The sequence below is a fragment of the Cervus canadensis genome, chromosome 20 (assembly GCF_019320065.1).
Source record: "Cervus canadensis isolate Bull #8, Minnesota chromosome 20, ASM1932006v1, whole genome shotgun sequence".
Classification (NCBI taxonomy): Eukaryota; Metazoa; Chordata; class Mammalia; order Artiodactyla; family Cervidae; genus Cervus; species Cervus canadensis.
This window is the reverse complement of record NC_057405.1, coordinates 55,402,055-55,417,971: the sequence shown is the minus strand read 5'-3', so window position 1 is coordinate 55,417,971 and position 15,917 is coordinate 55,402,055. Positions and strand designations below refer to the sequence as shown.

At 36.0% G+C, this 15,917-nt stretch overlaps 1 protein-coding gene across 2 annotated transcripts in view; it reads right to left on the bottom strand.

Moving 5' to 3' along the window:
* The window catches only part of QRSL1 (glutaminyl-tRNA amidotransferase subunit QRSL1), a 28,176-nt gene that overhangs the window by 4,781 nt on the left and 7,478 nt on the right, over positions 1-15,917 (bottom strand). For both annotated transcript variants that reach the window (XM_043438952.1, XM_043438953.1), the window contains exons 2-9: positions 15,654-15,813; positions 15,095-15,193; positions 13,730-13,826; positions 9,169-9,345; positions 4,318-4,493; positions 4,117-4,229; positions 3,046-3,238; positions 2,524-2,641 (exon numbers count right to left, since the gene is read on the bottom strand). In XM_043438952.1, the coding sequence (XP_043294887.1) occupies positions 2,524-2,641; positions 3,046-3,238; positions 4,117-4,229; positions 4,318-4,493; positions 9,169-9,345; positions 13,730-13,826; positions 15,095-15,193; positions 15,654-15,813 (1,133 nt within the window). The remainder of the gene's footprint in view (positions 1-2,523; positions 2,642-3,045; positions 3,239-4,116; positions 4,230-4,317; positions 4,494-9,168; positions 9,346-13,729; positions 13,827-15,094; positions 15,194-15,653; positions 15,814-15,917) is intronic.

Below are 15,917 nucleotides of genomic sequence, written 5' to 3'. Positions count from 1 at the left end.
AGACATTTACTTTACTGAAAAGATTAAGGAATTAGCCAGACCCAGGAGTGACTATAAGTCAATGATGGAAAGAAAGGGGGAAAATACTCTTTAGATCCTCCTGAAGCTGTTAATGAAGGCTGGCAAAAGGATTAAGTATTTTATTGATAACTTGTTTCCTCATCTGTAAAAATGGATATAACAATTCCAACCTTGCATGGACCAAATACAATGAGATAAAAATGAGAGATCTTTTTTATCTTGAAAGAATGCTATAGAAATACCAGATGTCTTTATTATCATTTGACCACAGTGTCTACAGGGTAATGAATGCAGGCATCACATATAATTTACCCAGCAGCTGATGGCTTAAATAACATATTAACAGCATTCCCCAAAACTGAATTCTATAAAAGAACAAATACTTCTATTAAATTTCTTCCTACTTCTAATATGCTTCAAAAGCACAGCTTTAAACAATCGGAAAACTAGACAAAATGGAACAGTCATTTTCAGACATGAGACAGCAGGTATTCAGAAGAGAAGGAAAGCAAACAGCAAAGCCCTTTGATTTCCCCATTAATCAAATAATAGTTTTTGTTTTCCAGCTTTGAGATATAATTGAATATAAAATTCTGTAGTTTTAAGGCTTGCAACATGATTTGACATATGTATTTATTGCAAAATGATTACCACAGTAAGATTAGTTAACACACCCATCACCTCACAGAGTTTTTTGTGTAGGTGGTAAGAACATTGAAATCTACTCTCAGCAGCTTTCAAGTATGTGGTACAGTGCTGTTACCTGTAGTAGTTAGGTTGTACATCACATCCCCAGAACTTACCTCATCCGCGGGAGTCTGTACCCTTTGACCAACATCTCCTTTCTTTCCCCAGCAACTACCACTCCACTGAGTCTGTGGCTTTGGTGTTTTTTTTTCCCCCTAGATTCCACATATAAGTGAGATCATACAGTATTTGTCTTTCTCTGACTTATTTCACTTAAGATAATGCCCTCAAGGTCCATGCATGCTGTCACAAATGGAGGATTTCTTTCTTTCAAATAATAAATAATACTCTTGAATAATAATGAATGTTCCATTTGAATAATAATGAATGTTCCATTGTGTGTGTGTGGGTGGGTATATACAGCATATTTTCTTTTTCCATTCATCTGCCAATGGACACTAGTGTTTCCATGTCTTGGCTATTGCAAATAATGCTGTGAGGTAGTGATTTCTTTCCTTCAGATACATACCCAGAAGTGGGATTTCTGGTTCATATGGTAGTTCTATTTTTAATTTTTTGCGGAATCCCCATACTGCTTTTCAGAGTATTTGTTCACAGTATTTTTGGAAAAAGTAATGCTAACTACTGGCCCTAAGGAGATGCACAGATGAGTAAAATGCTTTCTATTCATATACATAATATATCCATATATGCCCATTATATATATGCAAAACTCCATGAAGCTGTTCAGTACATTCTTGCTTTTTCACACTTATCATGTCCTCTTAAACAGACTTGGTGGTATGGAAGATGAATCCTATTCACAAGATGGTGAAAAACTTATACCAAAGTCACAGTAATTTAGAATTCTTTCTTGGAGCAAACACATACAGGATACAAGGGGAAGTTTGGTTGATTCACTAACCTTTTAAAGAGAGACCAAGCAACCTAGATGCCCATCAGCAGATGAATGGATAAGGAAGCTGTGGTACATATACACCATGGAATATTACTCAGCCGTTAAAAAGAATTCATTTGAATCAGTTCTAATGAGATGGATGAAACTGGAGCCCATTATACAGAGTGAAGTAAGCCAGAAAGATAAAGAACATTACAGCATACTAACACATATATATGGAATTTAGAAAGATGGTAACGATAACCTTATATGCAAAACAGAAAAAGAGACACAGAAGTACAGAACAGACTTTTGAACTCTGTGGGAGAAGGTGAGGGTGGGATGTTTCGAAAGAACAGCATGTATATTATCTATGGTGAAAGAGATCACCAGCCCAGGGGGGATGCATGAGACAAGTACTCGGGCCTGGTGCACTGGGAAGACCCAGAGGAATCGGGTGGAGAGGGAGGTGGGAGGGGGGATCGGGATGGGGGAATACGTGTAACTCTATGGCTGATTCATATCAATGTATGACAAAACCCACTGAAATGTTGTGAAGTAATTAGCCTCCAACTAATAAAAAAAAAAGGGGGGGGGGAAGAAAAATAAAGAGAGACCAATGTAACTTCCTGCTTAAGGCTCTCACAGCAGGAGGACAATGTAGCAATAATAGGGGACATTTAATGAGGCTAAAACCTTCAAGCTTCCTACTTAGCTAGCTAGAGCATCAGTGTTTTTTTGTTGTTGTTTTTAAACCAGGAGCCAAAAGTACCAAAAACAGGCCTTTACTTATGATTTCTAATTCAAATCATAAGGATTTTGCTTCCTTAGCAAAAGTTATAAGACCTGACGGACATGCTACTACTTTACTCTGGAGTTTTCAAGAATGGGGAAAATTCCTATATCGATTATCTTACTCTTTTAATAAGAAGAAGTTTCCTGAGAGGATTCTCCCTCTCACTACGTCACTGAACCCTTCTCGCCTGGTTGCAGCATACATGGCTTCAGTAGACACATCATTGTCACATCTGTGACCTGAAAACAAAAGAGGATGAACATTACTTGAAAAGGAAGTAAAATTTTGGCTGAAAAGCAGGTCTAGAGTCACATTTGTGGCCAATACTAAAATTTCAGGAGATTGACTTGAATGGATTCTCTTCTTTACATGCCTTGGGACTAATTGACCCGTCAGGAATCAAGAAAGAGAAGAAAATAACAAAGAGGGAAATTTGATTTGTTCACTACCTCATTCATTCATTCATTTACTATGAGTTATGATGATGAACAGTGTGAGTATAATGCTAAAATGACAACAGTAAAAGGATCCACTAATTTACTTCTCTAAATCATTAACATCCCAGGTAACAATATTTTTTGTCACTAATAAATGAAAATGTTTGAGAAAGCTTCCCTAAAAGTCCAAAACACAGGCACTTTACCATATTCTAGCCCATCAAATCTTGCCATATTCGATGCCACTTCCGATGTACACAGTACGTGGTAGCACACAATGGAGTAACTGGTATGGGGCAGGGAGACTTCAGTTACTTTGGCCCCCTCAGACTCAAAGAGATTAGCAGCTTTGGACCAAAGAGATTGTACTTCACTTGACAATTCTGGTGTAAGATACTCCTAATTGGAAAAAGTCAAAATACAGAAATCAGAACATCCAAATAGACGGTTTTACAAAAATGTGTACTCCAGAACCTCTGGCAATATATTAGAAAACCTGATTAAATTGGTAGTATGTAGTTAGAAAAGACTGAACTAATTTAAGAGCATTTATGGCATGACAAGCATAATACTAGATATTGTTAACTGGATATAATAATATTAAAGACTGGAGATCTGATTGGAGAACTTATATTTATTAAATGTTCATTATGTATCAGGCATTCTGCTAGATGCTTTCCAGAGGTTCTCCCATTGAACGCTTTTAACAGTCCTATGATGTAGGTACTATCATCCTTCATGTTATTAATGAAAAATATTAAGACTAGAGAAGTTAAGCAACTTTCCTAATGTTACACAGTAGGCAAGTAGAGGATCCAGGATTCCCAACTAGGTCTGTTTCTCTCTAAATCCTTAAAACTAGGCACACCTATTACCTTAATTGAAAATTTTAAAGATTTTACACTATTTCTCTACAGCAGTGCTCTCAACTGGGGGCAATTTTATCCTCTTCCTCTCAACCAGGGGACATGTGGTAACATCTACAGACAGTTTGACTTGTGGGGCAGTTGTGGTAGGGTAGGGGTGGGGATGCTACCTCTAGGGGCAGAGACCAGTGATGTTGCTAAACATCTTACAATGCAAAAATGTACAGTCTCCCAGGACAAAAACTTATTGCTAAGCTCAAACATTTAAAAGGTGAGTGATTTTAGTATCTCCTTTCACGTGCTCAGGTCACATAGCTAATAAAGTGGCAAAGCAGTGATTCAAACTCATCCAGTCTGTTTCCCAAGTCTGTTGTCTGTATTTGACCTGACAGTACTTTTGTAAAGAGTTACCTTTGGAATTCCAATACATAGTTTGCTCACATCTGTCAAACTGGGAAGAGTAAATGGTTTAACAGGATCTTGAATTGTGGTAGAATCTTTGGGATCATGCCCAGCTAGTATACCTGTAAGTAAAAGTCTTTATGAGTGACAAACACATTGTTTTTCAGTGAATTGATAATGCTTTGAAACTATATGGAATCATATAAATACCCAACACAGTGGCTGCATCATCCACACATCTGGTTAAGATTCCTGGCACATCCATTGAATTCACCAGGGGAATGAGACCATGACGAGAAACTAGGCCATAGCTTGGTTTTAAACCAACAACCCCGCAGTGGGCAGCTGGATTTCTGGTTGATCCTCCTGTATCTGATCCTAAAGCCCTGAAATTTAAATGGGATTCTCTTTAGCAGGATAACATCTCTCTAATTATATCTGAAATCTATCTTTTTAAAATGTATACTTTTAAAATTGTTTTGATTATACAAAAATAAAAAACATGCTCATGACAGAGAATTCTTAAAATATAGAAAAGTGTAAAAATGTAACAGAATATTCTACCACTCTGAGGCAAATACACACTGCTAACATTTTGGCATATGAACTTTAAGTCTTTTTTTAATGAATTTTTCTTTCACAGCTCAGGTCATTCTGTAATCATAAGTTTCCATCTCTTTTTTACTTATCATGAGACTTTTACTATGTTATAAAGATTACTGAAAATTTTAAATATGTAAAATATTCCATCAGTTGGCAATTCCCAACTGACTCCCAATTCCTATCACAGGAATTATACAATCTTATACAAATCTTTCAGTTCTTTATTTTTTCATTGAAGTATAGTTGATTTACAATGTTAATTTCTGCTACACACCAAAGTGATTTAGTTACATACATATATATGTAATTTTTAAAATATTCTTTTTCATTATGGTTTACCCCAGGTTACAGGATATAGTTCCTTGTGCTATAGATAAACCTTCTTATTTCTCTATTCTATATGCATCTACTAACCCCAAACTCCCAGTCACAAGTCTATTCTCTGTCTACAAGTCTGTTTCATAGATAGATTCAATTTGTGCCATATTTTAGATTTCACATATAAATAATATCATATGGTATTTGTCTTTCTCTGACTTACTCCACTTAGTATGATAATCTCTAGTTGCATCCATGTTGCTGCAAATGGCATTACTTCATTCTTTTTTATAGCTGAGTAGTATTCTATTGTATACATATGTACCACACGTTCTTTATCCATTCATCTGTCGACGGACATTTAGATTGTTTCTGTATATTGGGTACTGTGAATAGTGCTGCTATGAATGAACACAGGGGTGCATGTATTTTGAACTATAGTTTTGTTTGGATATATGCCTAGGAGTAGGGCTTCCCTGGTGGTTCAGTCAGTAAAGAATCATTTGCAATGCAGGAGACCCAGGTTTAATCCCTGGGTTGAGAAGATCCCCTGGAGCAAGAAATGGCAACCCACTCCAGTATTCTTGCTTGGAAAATTCCATAGATGGAGGAGCCTGGAGGATTACAGTCCATGGGGTTTTAAGAGTTGGACACAATTTAGCAACTAAGCCATGCCTAAGAGTGGGATCGCTGGATCATATGGTAATTCTGTGTTTAGTTTTCTGAGGAACCTCCATACTGTTTCACAGTGGCTGCACCAACTTACATTTCTATCAACAGTGTAGGAGGGTTCTCTTTTCTCCACACCCTCTCCAGCACTTGTTTTTTCTAGACTTTTTAAGGATGGCCATTTTGACCAATGTGCGGTGGTGTGGTACCTCATTGTAGTTCTAATTTGCATTTCTCAGTAGTTAGTGATGTTCAGTATCTTTTCATGTGCCTACTGGTCATGTCTTTTTTGGAGAAATATCCACTTAGGTCTTCTGTCCATTTTTTGATTGAGTTATTTGTTTTTTGCGTTGAGTTGTAAAAGTTGCTTGTACATTTTGGAGATTAAGTCCCTGTCAGTCACATTGTTTGCAAATATACTTTCTCCCATTCTGTAGGCTGTCTTTTCATTTTATGGTTGCCTTTGATGTGCAAAAGCTTGTAAGTTTGATTAGGTTCCATTTATTTTTGTTTTTGTTTCTGTTGCCTCAGAAGACCTAAGAAAACACTGGTATGATTTATATACATACAAATCTTATATCTTCTTTTAACAGCAATTTTATAGTATGCTTATACAAACTAAACACACCCCTCCCAGGAATTCAGATACAGCCATTCTGCTACCCCATTTAGAATCATGACTAGAAATGCATTCTGATTTATTTAAACTGTTACATTGTTGCGAACCAGAATAACTGCATAGTAGAGTACTTTGTAGGGAGCTCCCTGGCAGTCCAGCAGTTAGAACTCTGTGCTTTCACTGGCGAAGGTCTGAGCCAGGGAATTAAGATCCCACAAAGCTGTGCAGCTAAAAATAAATAAATTAAATAAATAAAGCACTTTATAATAAACACCTTTAAACATAAATCTTTGCCCATATATCTCTAGCTTCTAAGAGTTAATGGGTCAAAGGGTCTACCTGTCATTATAAGTTCTAAATATATTTTGTTAAATTACTTGTCAGAAAGGTTATGCCAATTTATATTCCCAATTGCAGTGAATCACATTGTTTTATCTTTCATGCCCTGGTGGCTCAGACAGTAAAGCATCTACTGCACTGTGGGAGACCCCAGTTTAATCCCTGGGTCGGGAAGATCCCCTGGAGAAGGAAATGGCAACTCACTCCTGTATTCTTGCCTGGAAAATGCCATGGACAGAGGAGCCTGGTAGGCCACAGTCCATGGTGTCACAAAGAGCTGGACGTGACTGAGCAACTTCACTTTCACCATCACTGAATGCTAGCAGTTCTTAAAATCTGATTATTTTGATAAAAGATTTGTTAATGTGCATTTTGAGTAATTTTTCACACTTATTTGTATTTGCATTACTCAGCTATGAAGTGTCTGTTCATTTCTTTGCTCAGTTACCTATATAGTCTGTGTTTTTATTTAAAAAAAAAACAACACTTGACATTATGCTAAGTGAAACGAGTCGTGAAAGCACAAATACTGCACAACTTTACCTATATGAGGTACCTACAGTGGTCAAATTCACAGAGACATAAAGTAAAAGAGTGCTTGCCAAGGGTTGGGGACATGGGGAGGGGGCAAATGGGAGGCTTTTAAGGAGTACAGACTTCAAGTTTTGCAAGTCTCTAGAAACAAGTTCTACAGACTGGCTGAGTGATAATGTGAATGTACTTAACACAACTGAATCGTATACTTTAAAAGGATTAAGATGAGAAATTTTAATTGTATGTATATTTTCCACAATTAAAAATTTTTAACTATTTCAGGAAAAGAGGTTTTTCTGATTAGAAAATTGCAATGTCCACTGTAAAAATTAAAATATTCATATGATCTGTAAAGTGAAATTTCTTATAATCAGTCCCCAGAATTACCACTTTTTATGAATATTTATCCAGATACTTCCATGCAACTAACATATTCACATATGTAATTGTTACTTTTAACAGAAATAAGGTCATATAATACATATTGTTCTGCAACTTGTCTTCCACTTAACAGTGTATTTTGAATTTCTTCCCATGTCATGACATAGTGCTGTAACTCATTCTTTTTAGTGGCTGCATAGTACTCCTAGACTTTTCCTGTTTTAAAAACTATTATAAAAGAAACAGATAGGGAAGGAAACAAATCAGAACATGTGACAATCTGGGCCCCTTCAATCTGGAATCACTTTGGGCCTGAGCCCCTCCTGAGTACTCAGACTGCAGCTTTGGGCTGCACAAGGCTCCTACCTGTCAATGGTCCTTGTGTCTACAGAAAATGCAAGCTAACTGCCTTTCTTACCAAGTCCTCTGGAGCCACAGAATCAGATTGCTGCTTTCACAGTTTCTAAAAGGACACGTTTTCTTATTAGGATTCCCTGACAGCTGTGTAAAAGTAAAACCTACATTTCCATAGGAATTATGTGTCAAAGTGCCACCTTCTCAAAGCACATTCAGTAAGATGAACACTAAGTGGGGTGATGAGGATAGAAAAAAGCACCTAAGCTTGCAATCCTCCCTTGTCAGAACTCTCATTAATATTAATGTGGTACTATAAAATCCCACAGAGATAAAATGAAATGGTTTTACTTGTTAACAAGATTTCAGGGAAACTAAAGAAAAAAAAAGAAACCTGTAGAATCTAAATCTCCATAGCTCTAAAAAAATATAAATAATTTATTGATTGCAATGCCTGTGAAACAGCTTAGTTTCAGTGGGTAATTAAGGAGAGAGAAAATACATATAGTACTACCAAAGAAAACATTCTATTCGGTTAAACTGAGACCAATAAAATAAATATAGTAACAGCAATATTTATCTACTCTTTTTTAGATGGTTAAGAAATGCTTTACAAACATGACTTAAGACATAAAGCATGATTGATGGATTCAGAATGCAAAGTATGACAGTTGAACAAATCGCCTCCCTACAAATTTGAAAAAACTCTACTTACTGATCTGTATTTTTAGTTGCAGACTTATAAAAACACTTCTTAAAATATTCTATTGATAAATATTAGCCTTTTCTTTCCTTCTTTCCTTATTTTTTGGCAAAGTTGGGTTTAGCTGAAGGATGAATCACAGCTAATAATTTAGCTCAGTAGCACTCAACTAAAGCCAGGGTATGTTAATCTCTAAATATATGTATAATCAGTGAGCAGATAGCCAAATAAATAATTTAAAAAATGAAATTCAATTAAGTCTGGTTAAGCTAACTGATTTATTCTTATTTTAGAAGATCTGTAAAATCATGTTTTAAAGAAGACCAGACACTATACAGGAAGGGTTTAAATGTCTTAATGTATAAAATATACATAAGTGTACTGTATAGTTGACGGTATTTCTAAGATACAATTTTGATAGACCACTGAGCACAAACAGCTCACTAAGGAGAAATAAAAATACCAAGGTATGAATGAGTCTGTTGTTGGATTTTGTGTACAGTTTATGATTCTAAAGTACAGATAGGAAAAAACATCTTACGCAAAGCACGTGAACGCTGCCACGGCCGCTGCGCTTCCTCCCGAGCTTCCTCCAGTTATGAGCCAATTTGAATCCTCATTCTCACTGTGAGAGTTCTGCTTCCTCTTTTCTCTATATTGTTTTGAATAACTCCACGGGTTTTTAACTGGTCCAAATATGCCATCTGTGCTTCCAGATCTGAGACGAAGAAGTGAAGCAAGATATCTTAATAAAACTCTCTTTATGTGATCTCCTGATTACATTATTTGCTTCTAACACTGTATAAATCCACTGTAACTTGAATTAGAAAAGGTAGGAAGGCTGCTGAGTTGTAGCTTTCTTTAATTAGATGGTTGAGGAGTTGAAGGATGAGAAGTAAAAGCGTTTGTGGTAGAAAGTTGGGAAAAAACCACTCTGTTAAGAAAAGGAAATTTTAATCCCAACTGATAATCCAATTCAGCGTAAGATGATTTTCTTCATAAATTAAGGTCTTCCAATTGAAAAGTGGCACAAACATCCAAACAGTTAACAAGTAGTCTTTTGAAGGCATTCCTCTTTTAATCAGAAGTTTTTGAGAGGGCAATTCCCTGGCAGTCCAGTGGTTAGGACTCCACACTTCCACTGCAGGGGGCACAGTTCCCACCTCTTGTTGGGGAACTAAGATCCCACAAGCTGTGTGGCTCAGCCAAAAAAAATAAAAGAACTTTTCAGTGAGATATTCTTAATGAATGCTAATAACCTTTTTTACTTTTGAAAAAACTTCAACCTAATAGATTACAAAAATAAAAACAGTATGAAAAAACTTATACCCTTTACCCAGGTTCACCTATTGTTCACATTTTACCCTATTTGTTGTATCATTTGTGTGCTGTGTGTGTGGCCGTGCATATTTTTCCTGAACTACTTAAGGGTAAATTATACATATTATGGCCCATTACCCCAAATACTTTAATATGTATTCAGTATGCTTTTCCTAAGACAAAGTATAGTCTCTTACACAGTCACAGTATAGTTATCTCAGTAAATTTAACAGCAATATAATACTTTTATCAAATCTACCACTAATCCAATTTTGTCATTTGATCCAATAATGTCCTTTATAACATACGTCCTTTTTCCAGTATAGGATCAAGTCTAGAGTTGAGAATTATATTAAAACTTTTCTCTTTAACCTCTTTAACTTTTTTCACCAACCAAGAACACTGAGTTTTTTCCTGTTTTTAGCAATTTGAATAAAGCCACAATAAATATTGCAGTGAAAGGCCCCAGCCAGTGCTTTTGTATAAACATAAGCCTTCATCTCTTGGGTAAATACCTAGGATTGAGATTGCTGGCTCTTATGCTAAGTGTATGTTTATAAGAAACTGCCAAACTATTTTCCAAAGTGGCTATACCATTTTGCATTCCCTACCAGCACTGTATGAGAATCCAGTTGTTCTCTATCTCTGTCAGCACTTGATATTGTCATTTTTTAGGCATTCTAATTATTAGGTGTATGTACTTCAGTGTGGTTTTAATTTGCATTTCCTTAACGACTAACCATGTTTGATGTGTTTGTCTGTCCATTGTGTATCTTCTTTGATATTATTGAGTTGGAAGAGTTTCAATATATACTGGATACCAGTTCTTGGTCAGACATATATCTTGCAAATGTTTTTGCTAAGTATGTGGCTTGTTTTTTTCATTTTTAACAGTGTATTAAGTACAAAAGTTTTTAATTTTAATGAAATTCAATTTACCAGTTTTTAACTTTACAGACTGTACTTTGTGTTTCTAGATTCTAAGAAATCTTTGTATAATTCAAGGTCACAAAGATTTTCTCCTACACTTCTATGAGTTTTAGGTTTTTTTTTTAAATACTTATTTATTTAGTTGCAGCTCATAGGATCTTTAGTTGTGGCATGTGGGATCTAGTTCCCTGACAGGGATTGAAACTGGGCCCCTCGGCATTGGGAGCATGGAGTCTTAGCCACTGGGCCACCAGGGAAGTCCTGAGTTCTAGGTTTTAATTTCTTCAGTCTCTTTTAATCTGGAACATTGTCACAGCCTTTGTTTTTTTTATGATATTGACATTTCAACAGAAGATATCTCATTTCAGATTTGTCTTTTGTCTCCTTGTTATTAGCTTCGGGTTACACATTTTCAGCTGGAACGCTGACTGCATAGGTGATGGTGCTCCTTCCCAGGGAAGGAGGTATAGAGTATCGCTGCACCCTCATTGGTAATGTTCATATTGACCAGCCGTTCAAGGCAATGTCCTAAAAACCTAGGTTCAAGTTTATTCCCACAGATTTGTTTATTCAACACATATTTACTAGGTTCTAGTAGATACCAGTTTTGGAGAGTCAAGGAATCTGCTTCTATGAAATAGGAAACACAGACCAAGCAAATATTACAAACATTACAAATGGGGAAATAAAAAGTGCTTCTGATGAAAAACTAAATGTTTTCCTCATGATCAGGAAAAAGGCAAGGATATCTGCTCTTATCATCTTTATTCAATATTGTATTTAAGGTCCTAACTGGTGCAATAAGGCAAGATAAACAAATAAAACCATGGCTGATTCAAAGAATAAAAAAAAAAAAAAAGAAATAAAAGTGTCTCTATTGTAGGCTACAAGATCATTTACATAAAATATACCAAATAATCTATAAGATCAGCTAGAATTAATAAGGGAGCTTAGCAAGATCACAGGATAAAAATAATAGGTTAACATAGAAAAGTCAGTTATATTTCTATGTATTCTAATAATGTTAAACAATTAGAAATTGAAAATAACATTTTCTGTAATAGTAAAGAAACATGAAATACTTGGAGATAGATATGGCAAATTATGTGCGAGATTCATATATAGAAAATCATAAATATTGCTAAGAAAAATTAAAGTCTAAATAAATGGAAAGGTAGAGTCATACATCAGAAGGCACATATTAAGATGTCAATTTTCTAAAACCTAATCTATAATTCAATAATACCACCACAATCAAAATCCCATTAAGCTTCTCGGAAATTATTAAGTCAATTCTAAAACTTATATGGAAATGCAAAGGACCTAGCATATGCTAAATAATTTGAAGAACAACAATGAAGATGGACTCATACTACTTAGTTTCAAGGCTTACTATGAAGTTACCATAATCAAGATAGCATGATAATGGATTAGGAATACACAAATCAACAGAACAGAATCCAGAAATGGACCTATACATATGTTGGACTGATTTTTGGCAAAGGAATCCAAGTAATTTAATTTGAATTCCTATGGTCCCAGATATATAGGATAGACATATGCAAAAAAAAGAAACTTCGCTTCTTCACATAACATACAAAAAATTAACTGAATCACAATTTTAAATTTAAGAACTAAAACTATAAAACTTCTAGAAGAAAACATTGGAAAAAAAAGTCTTGATGACCTTGGAAAAGGTAAAGCTTTCTAGGAAAAGACACAAAAAACATGAGTCATTAAAGGAAGAAAACAATGAACTGGACTTCATCAAAACTAAAAACTTTTGCTATTTGAAAGGCATATTCAGAGGATGCAAAGACAAGCCAGAGACTCAGAGAACATATTTGCAAATCACCTATCTGATAATGGACTTGAATCCAGACTATATGGGAAAGAACTCTTACAACTCATTGAGAAGATTTGAATAAATACTTCACCAAAGATATACGGATAGCAAAATAAACACGTGGTCATCAACACTGTTAGTCATCAGGGAAATGCAAATCAAAACCAAAGTGAGATATGATCTATCAGCAGAACACAATATCTCATGGAGGGACTGAGAAACCGGCAAGAGGCCTCATGAAATCACCTCACTACTCTTAGGTGAGGGGACTGAGGAACACTGGCAAGAGAGGCCTCGTGAAATCACCTCACTACTCTTAGGTGAGGGGACTGAGGAACACTGGCAAGAGAGGCCTCGTGAAATCACCTCACTACTCTTAGGTGAGGGGACTGAGGAACACTGGCAAGAGAGGCCTCGTGAAATCACCTCACTACTCTTAGGTGAGGGGACTGAGGAACACTGGCAAGAGAGGCCTCGTGAAATCACCTCACTACTCTTAGGTGAGGGGACTGAGGAACACTGGCAAGAGAGGCCTCGTGAAATCACCTCACTACTCTTAGGTGAGGGGACTGAGGAACACTGGCAAGAGAGGCCTCGTGAAATCACCTCACTACTCTTAGGTGAGGGGACTGAGGAACACTGGCAAGAGAGGCCTCGTGAAATCACCTCACTACTCTTAGGTGAGGGGACTGAGGAACACTGGCAAGAGAGGCCTCGTGAAATCACCTCACTACTCTTAGGTGAGGGGACTGAGGAACACTGGCAAGAGAGGCCTCATGAAATCACCTCACTACTCTTAGGTGAGGGGACTGAGGAACACTGGCAAGAGAGGCCTCATGAAATCACCTCACCAACGTAATCTCTCATGGAGGAATTGAGGAACTGGAGAGGAACTGGCAAGACAGTCCTCACGAAATCACCACACTACTTTTAGGTACCTACACGTAAGGAAATTGAAGACACAGATGAAAGAAATACAGGAAAAGAAAATTTTAATTTTACTTACCCCATAGCAAACTCATCTAAGTTTGTTTTTCCCATTAGTAGAGCTCCCTGATCCAACAACTTCTGAACCACTGTGGCATTAAAAGGTGGTACATAACCTGAAAAAAATTCAGTTTTCTTTAACAAAAAAAAAAAAAACAAAACAAACTGAGGTATAGCTGATTTAAATGTTATATTACAGGTGTAAAACATAGTGATTCAAATATTTTAGAGGTTATATTCCACTTAAAGTTATTATAAAATGTTGTCTATATTCCCTGTGCAGTACAATATACTCTTATGGCTTATTTATTTTATACATAGTCACTTATACCTCTTAATCCCCTCCCCTTCTTTGCTCCTGTCCTCCTAAAAATTCAGTAATTTTTCTCATAGGAAAGAAAACAGTGAACATGTAAATCCTATGTAAGAAACAATTTTAAACTGCGATTAAGCAATTCATATTGACAAATGCTACTTATTCCTAATTTAAGTTGTATTTTCTTCTGAAAGTTGACTTTTTTCTGCTGCTGACTGCTATATTTTCTAAAGAAAGTCTCTATATTCACCATCTTTATAATCTAAAAATATTGACGCTAACAGTACTACAAAATATTGAATGATAGAGAGCTACCCAACTCATTTGAAATTAATCACAAATCATCATTCTGCTCATTGCACTGACTTTTTCTTCTCAGATGTGCTCTATCACACAGCAATTTTTATCTATTTCCAGCAGGAACAGATCTTTATTGTCAATTAAAACTTCCTCTATCTAGTGTACATTCGCAAACAATTACCAACAGTCTACTTTATCAGAGGAACTTGGGGCACACACCTCAGAATATTAGTTTCAGTGTGAAGTTCTCTATCCTTTTTCCATTTCTTTTTCCTCCTAGGATCCAACCATATATTGATAAATATGATTCCTTTTTGACCTACTAAACTTCAAAAATTAAAACTAAGCATCATTATACTAAGTATAGTGATATAAGGTGGAGGAGCCAGGAGGTAAAAAATAATCAGATAGTAGATGTTATTAATAATAAATCCTTATACCATCTGCAAAAGAGGGGTAATGACAGCCACTTTACACTTATTTCTACACTATCAACGAGTGGAAGTCAGAGGAGTTAGAGCTCACTTAGTGTATTTACAGTGATGTTAGCTTCCTAAATAGGATTCCTCTGTTACACAGGTCTACCCCTGAAGAATAACTTTGCATTCTGAGGGAGCAAATAGTAAGAAGGTAATATTCCACCCTAAGTTATTTCTTTTGCAGATATAATTAGTCTAAGATATCTTGATGCATTAGTATCTTATCTTTAATTTAAACTGAAAAACACTTATTTTTATAAAAACAATGCTCCGGCTAGTTAAACTTTACCTTTCAGCATGTTCGATGCACAGGTTGTCTCAATGCCAGATGTACTAAAGTTATCTTTTACTGCAACAGGAATTCCATCTAAATCCCCCAGTGAGTGACCTGCATTAAGAAACCAAAAGAATAGAAAAAATATCTAGTTCGAAATACAGAGACATTAATCCAGGTTATTAAGACAGCTACTAGCTTTTGCTAAAGATACTTCTTCAGAAATCAAATTTGTGTTAGAAATTATTACGAGTTGGACATTATAAAGCATCACATGCCTATTAGTCTCATTTTTATTATACCTCACACCAGTTCTTCTTTTAAAAAATAATTTTATTTGGCCATACCACGAGATTTGAGGGGTCTTAGTTCCCCAGCCAGGGATTGAACATGAGTCCCCAGCAGTGGAAGTGTGGAGTCCTAACCACTGAACCTCCAGGGAATTCCCCAGGTCTTTAAATAAGGGAAGTTTTTTTAAATGTTTAAAGCTCTACCTGCCAAATGGAGACTGCTTTATCCAATTAAACTCTTTCTCTCGGGATGTAACAATTAAGTACAATTCAAAGTAATTTACCTTTCTTATACCTTTTCTCTGATTCTTCGGCTTGCTTTAAGGCCACTTCTTCTGATACAGTGATGTAAGCGTTTAGAAACCTGGTCTTCTTGATGAGGGAGAGACATCTCTGACAGAGCTCGGTTGGCGTAACTTGGCCTTGTTTCAGTGCTGCAGAAACCTAGGAGGTACACAATTCAAAAAAATGTTTGCGAGTCTGCAGAAGTTTCGAATGTTATACTGAGACAGGCAGATAGAGTGGTTAAATGTAAAAATCTGAAGTGA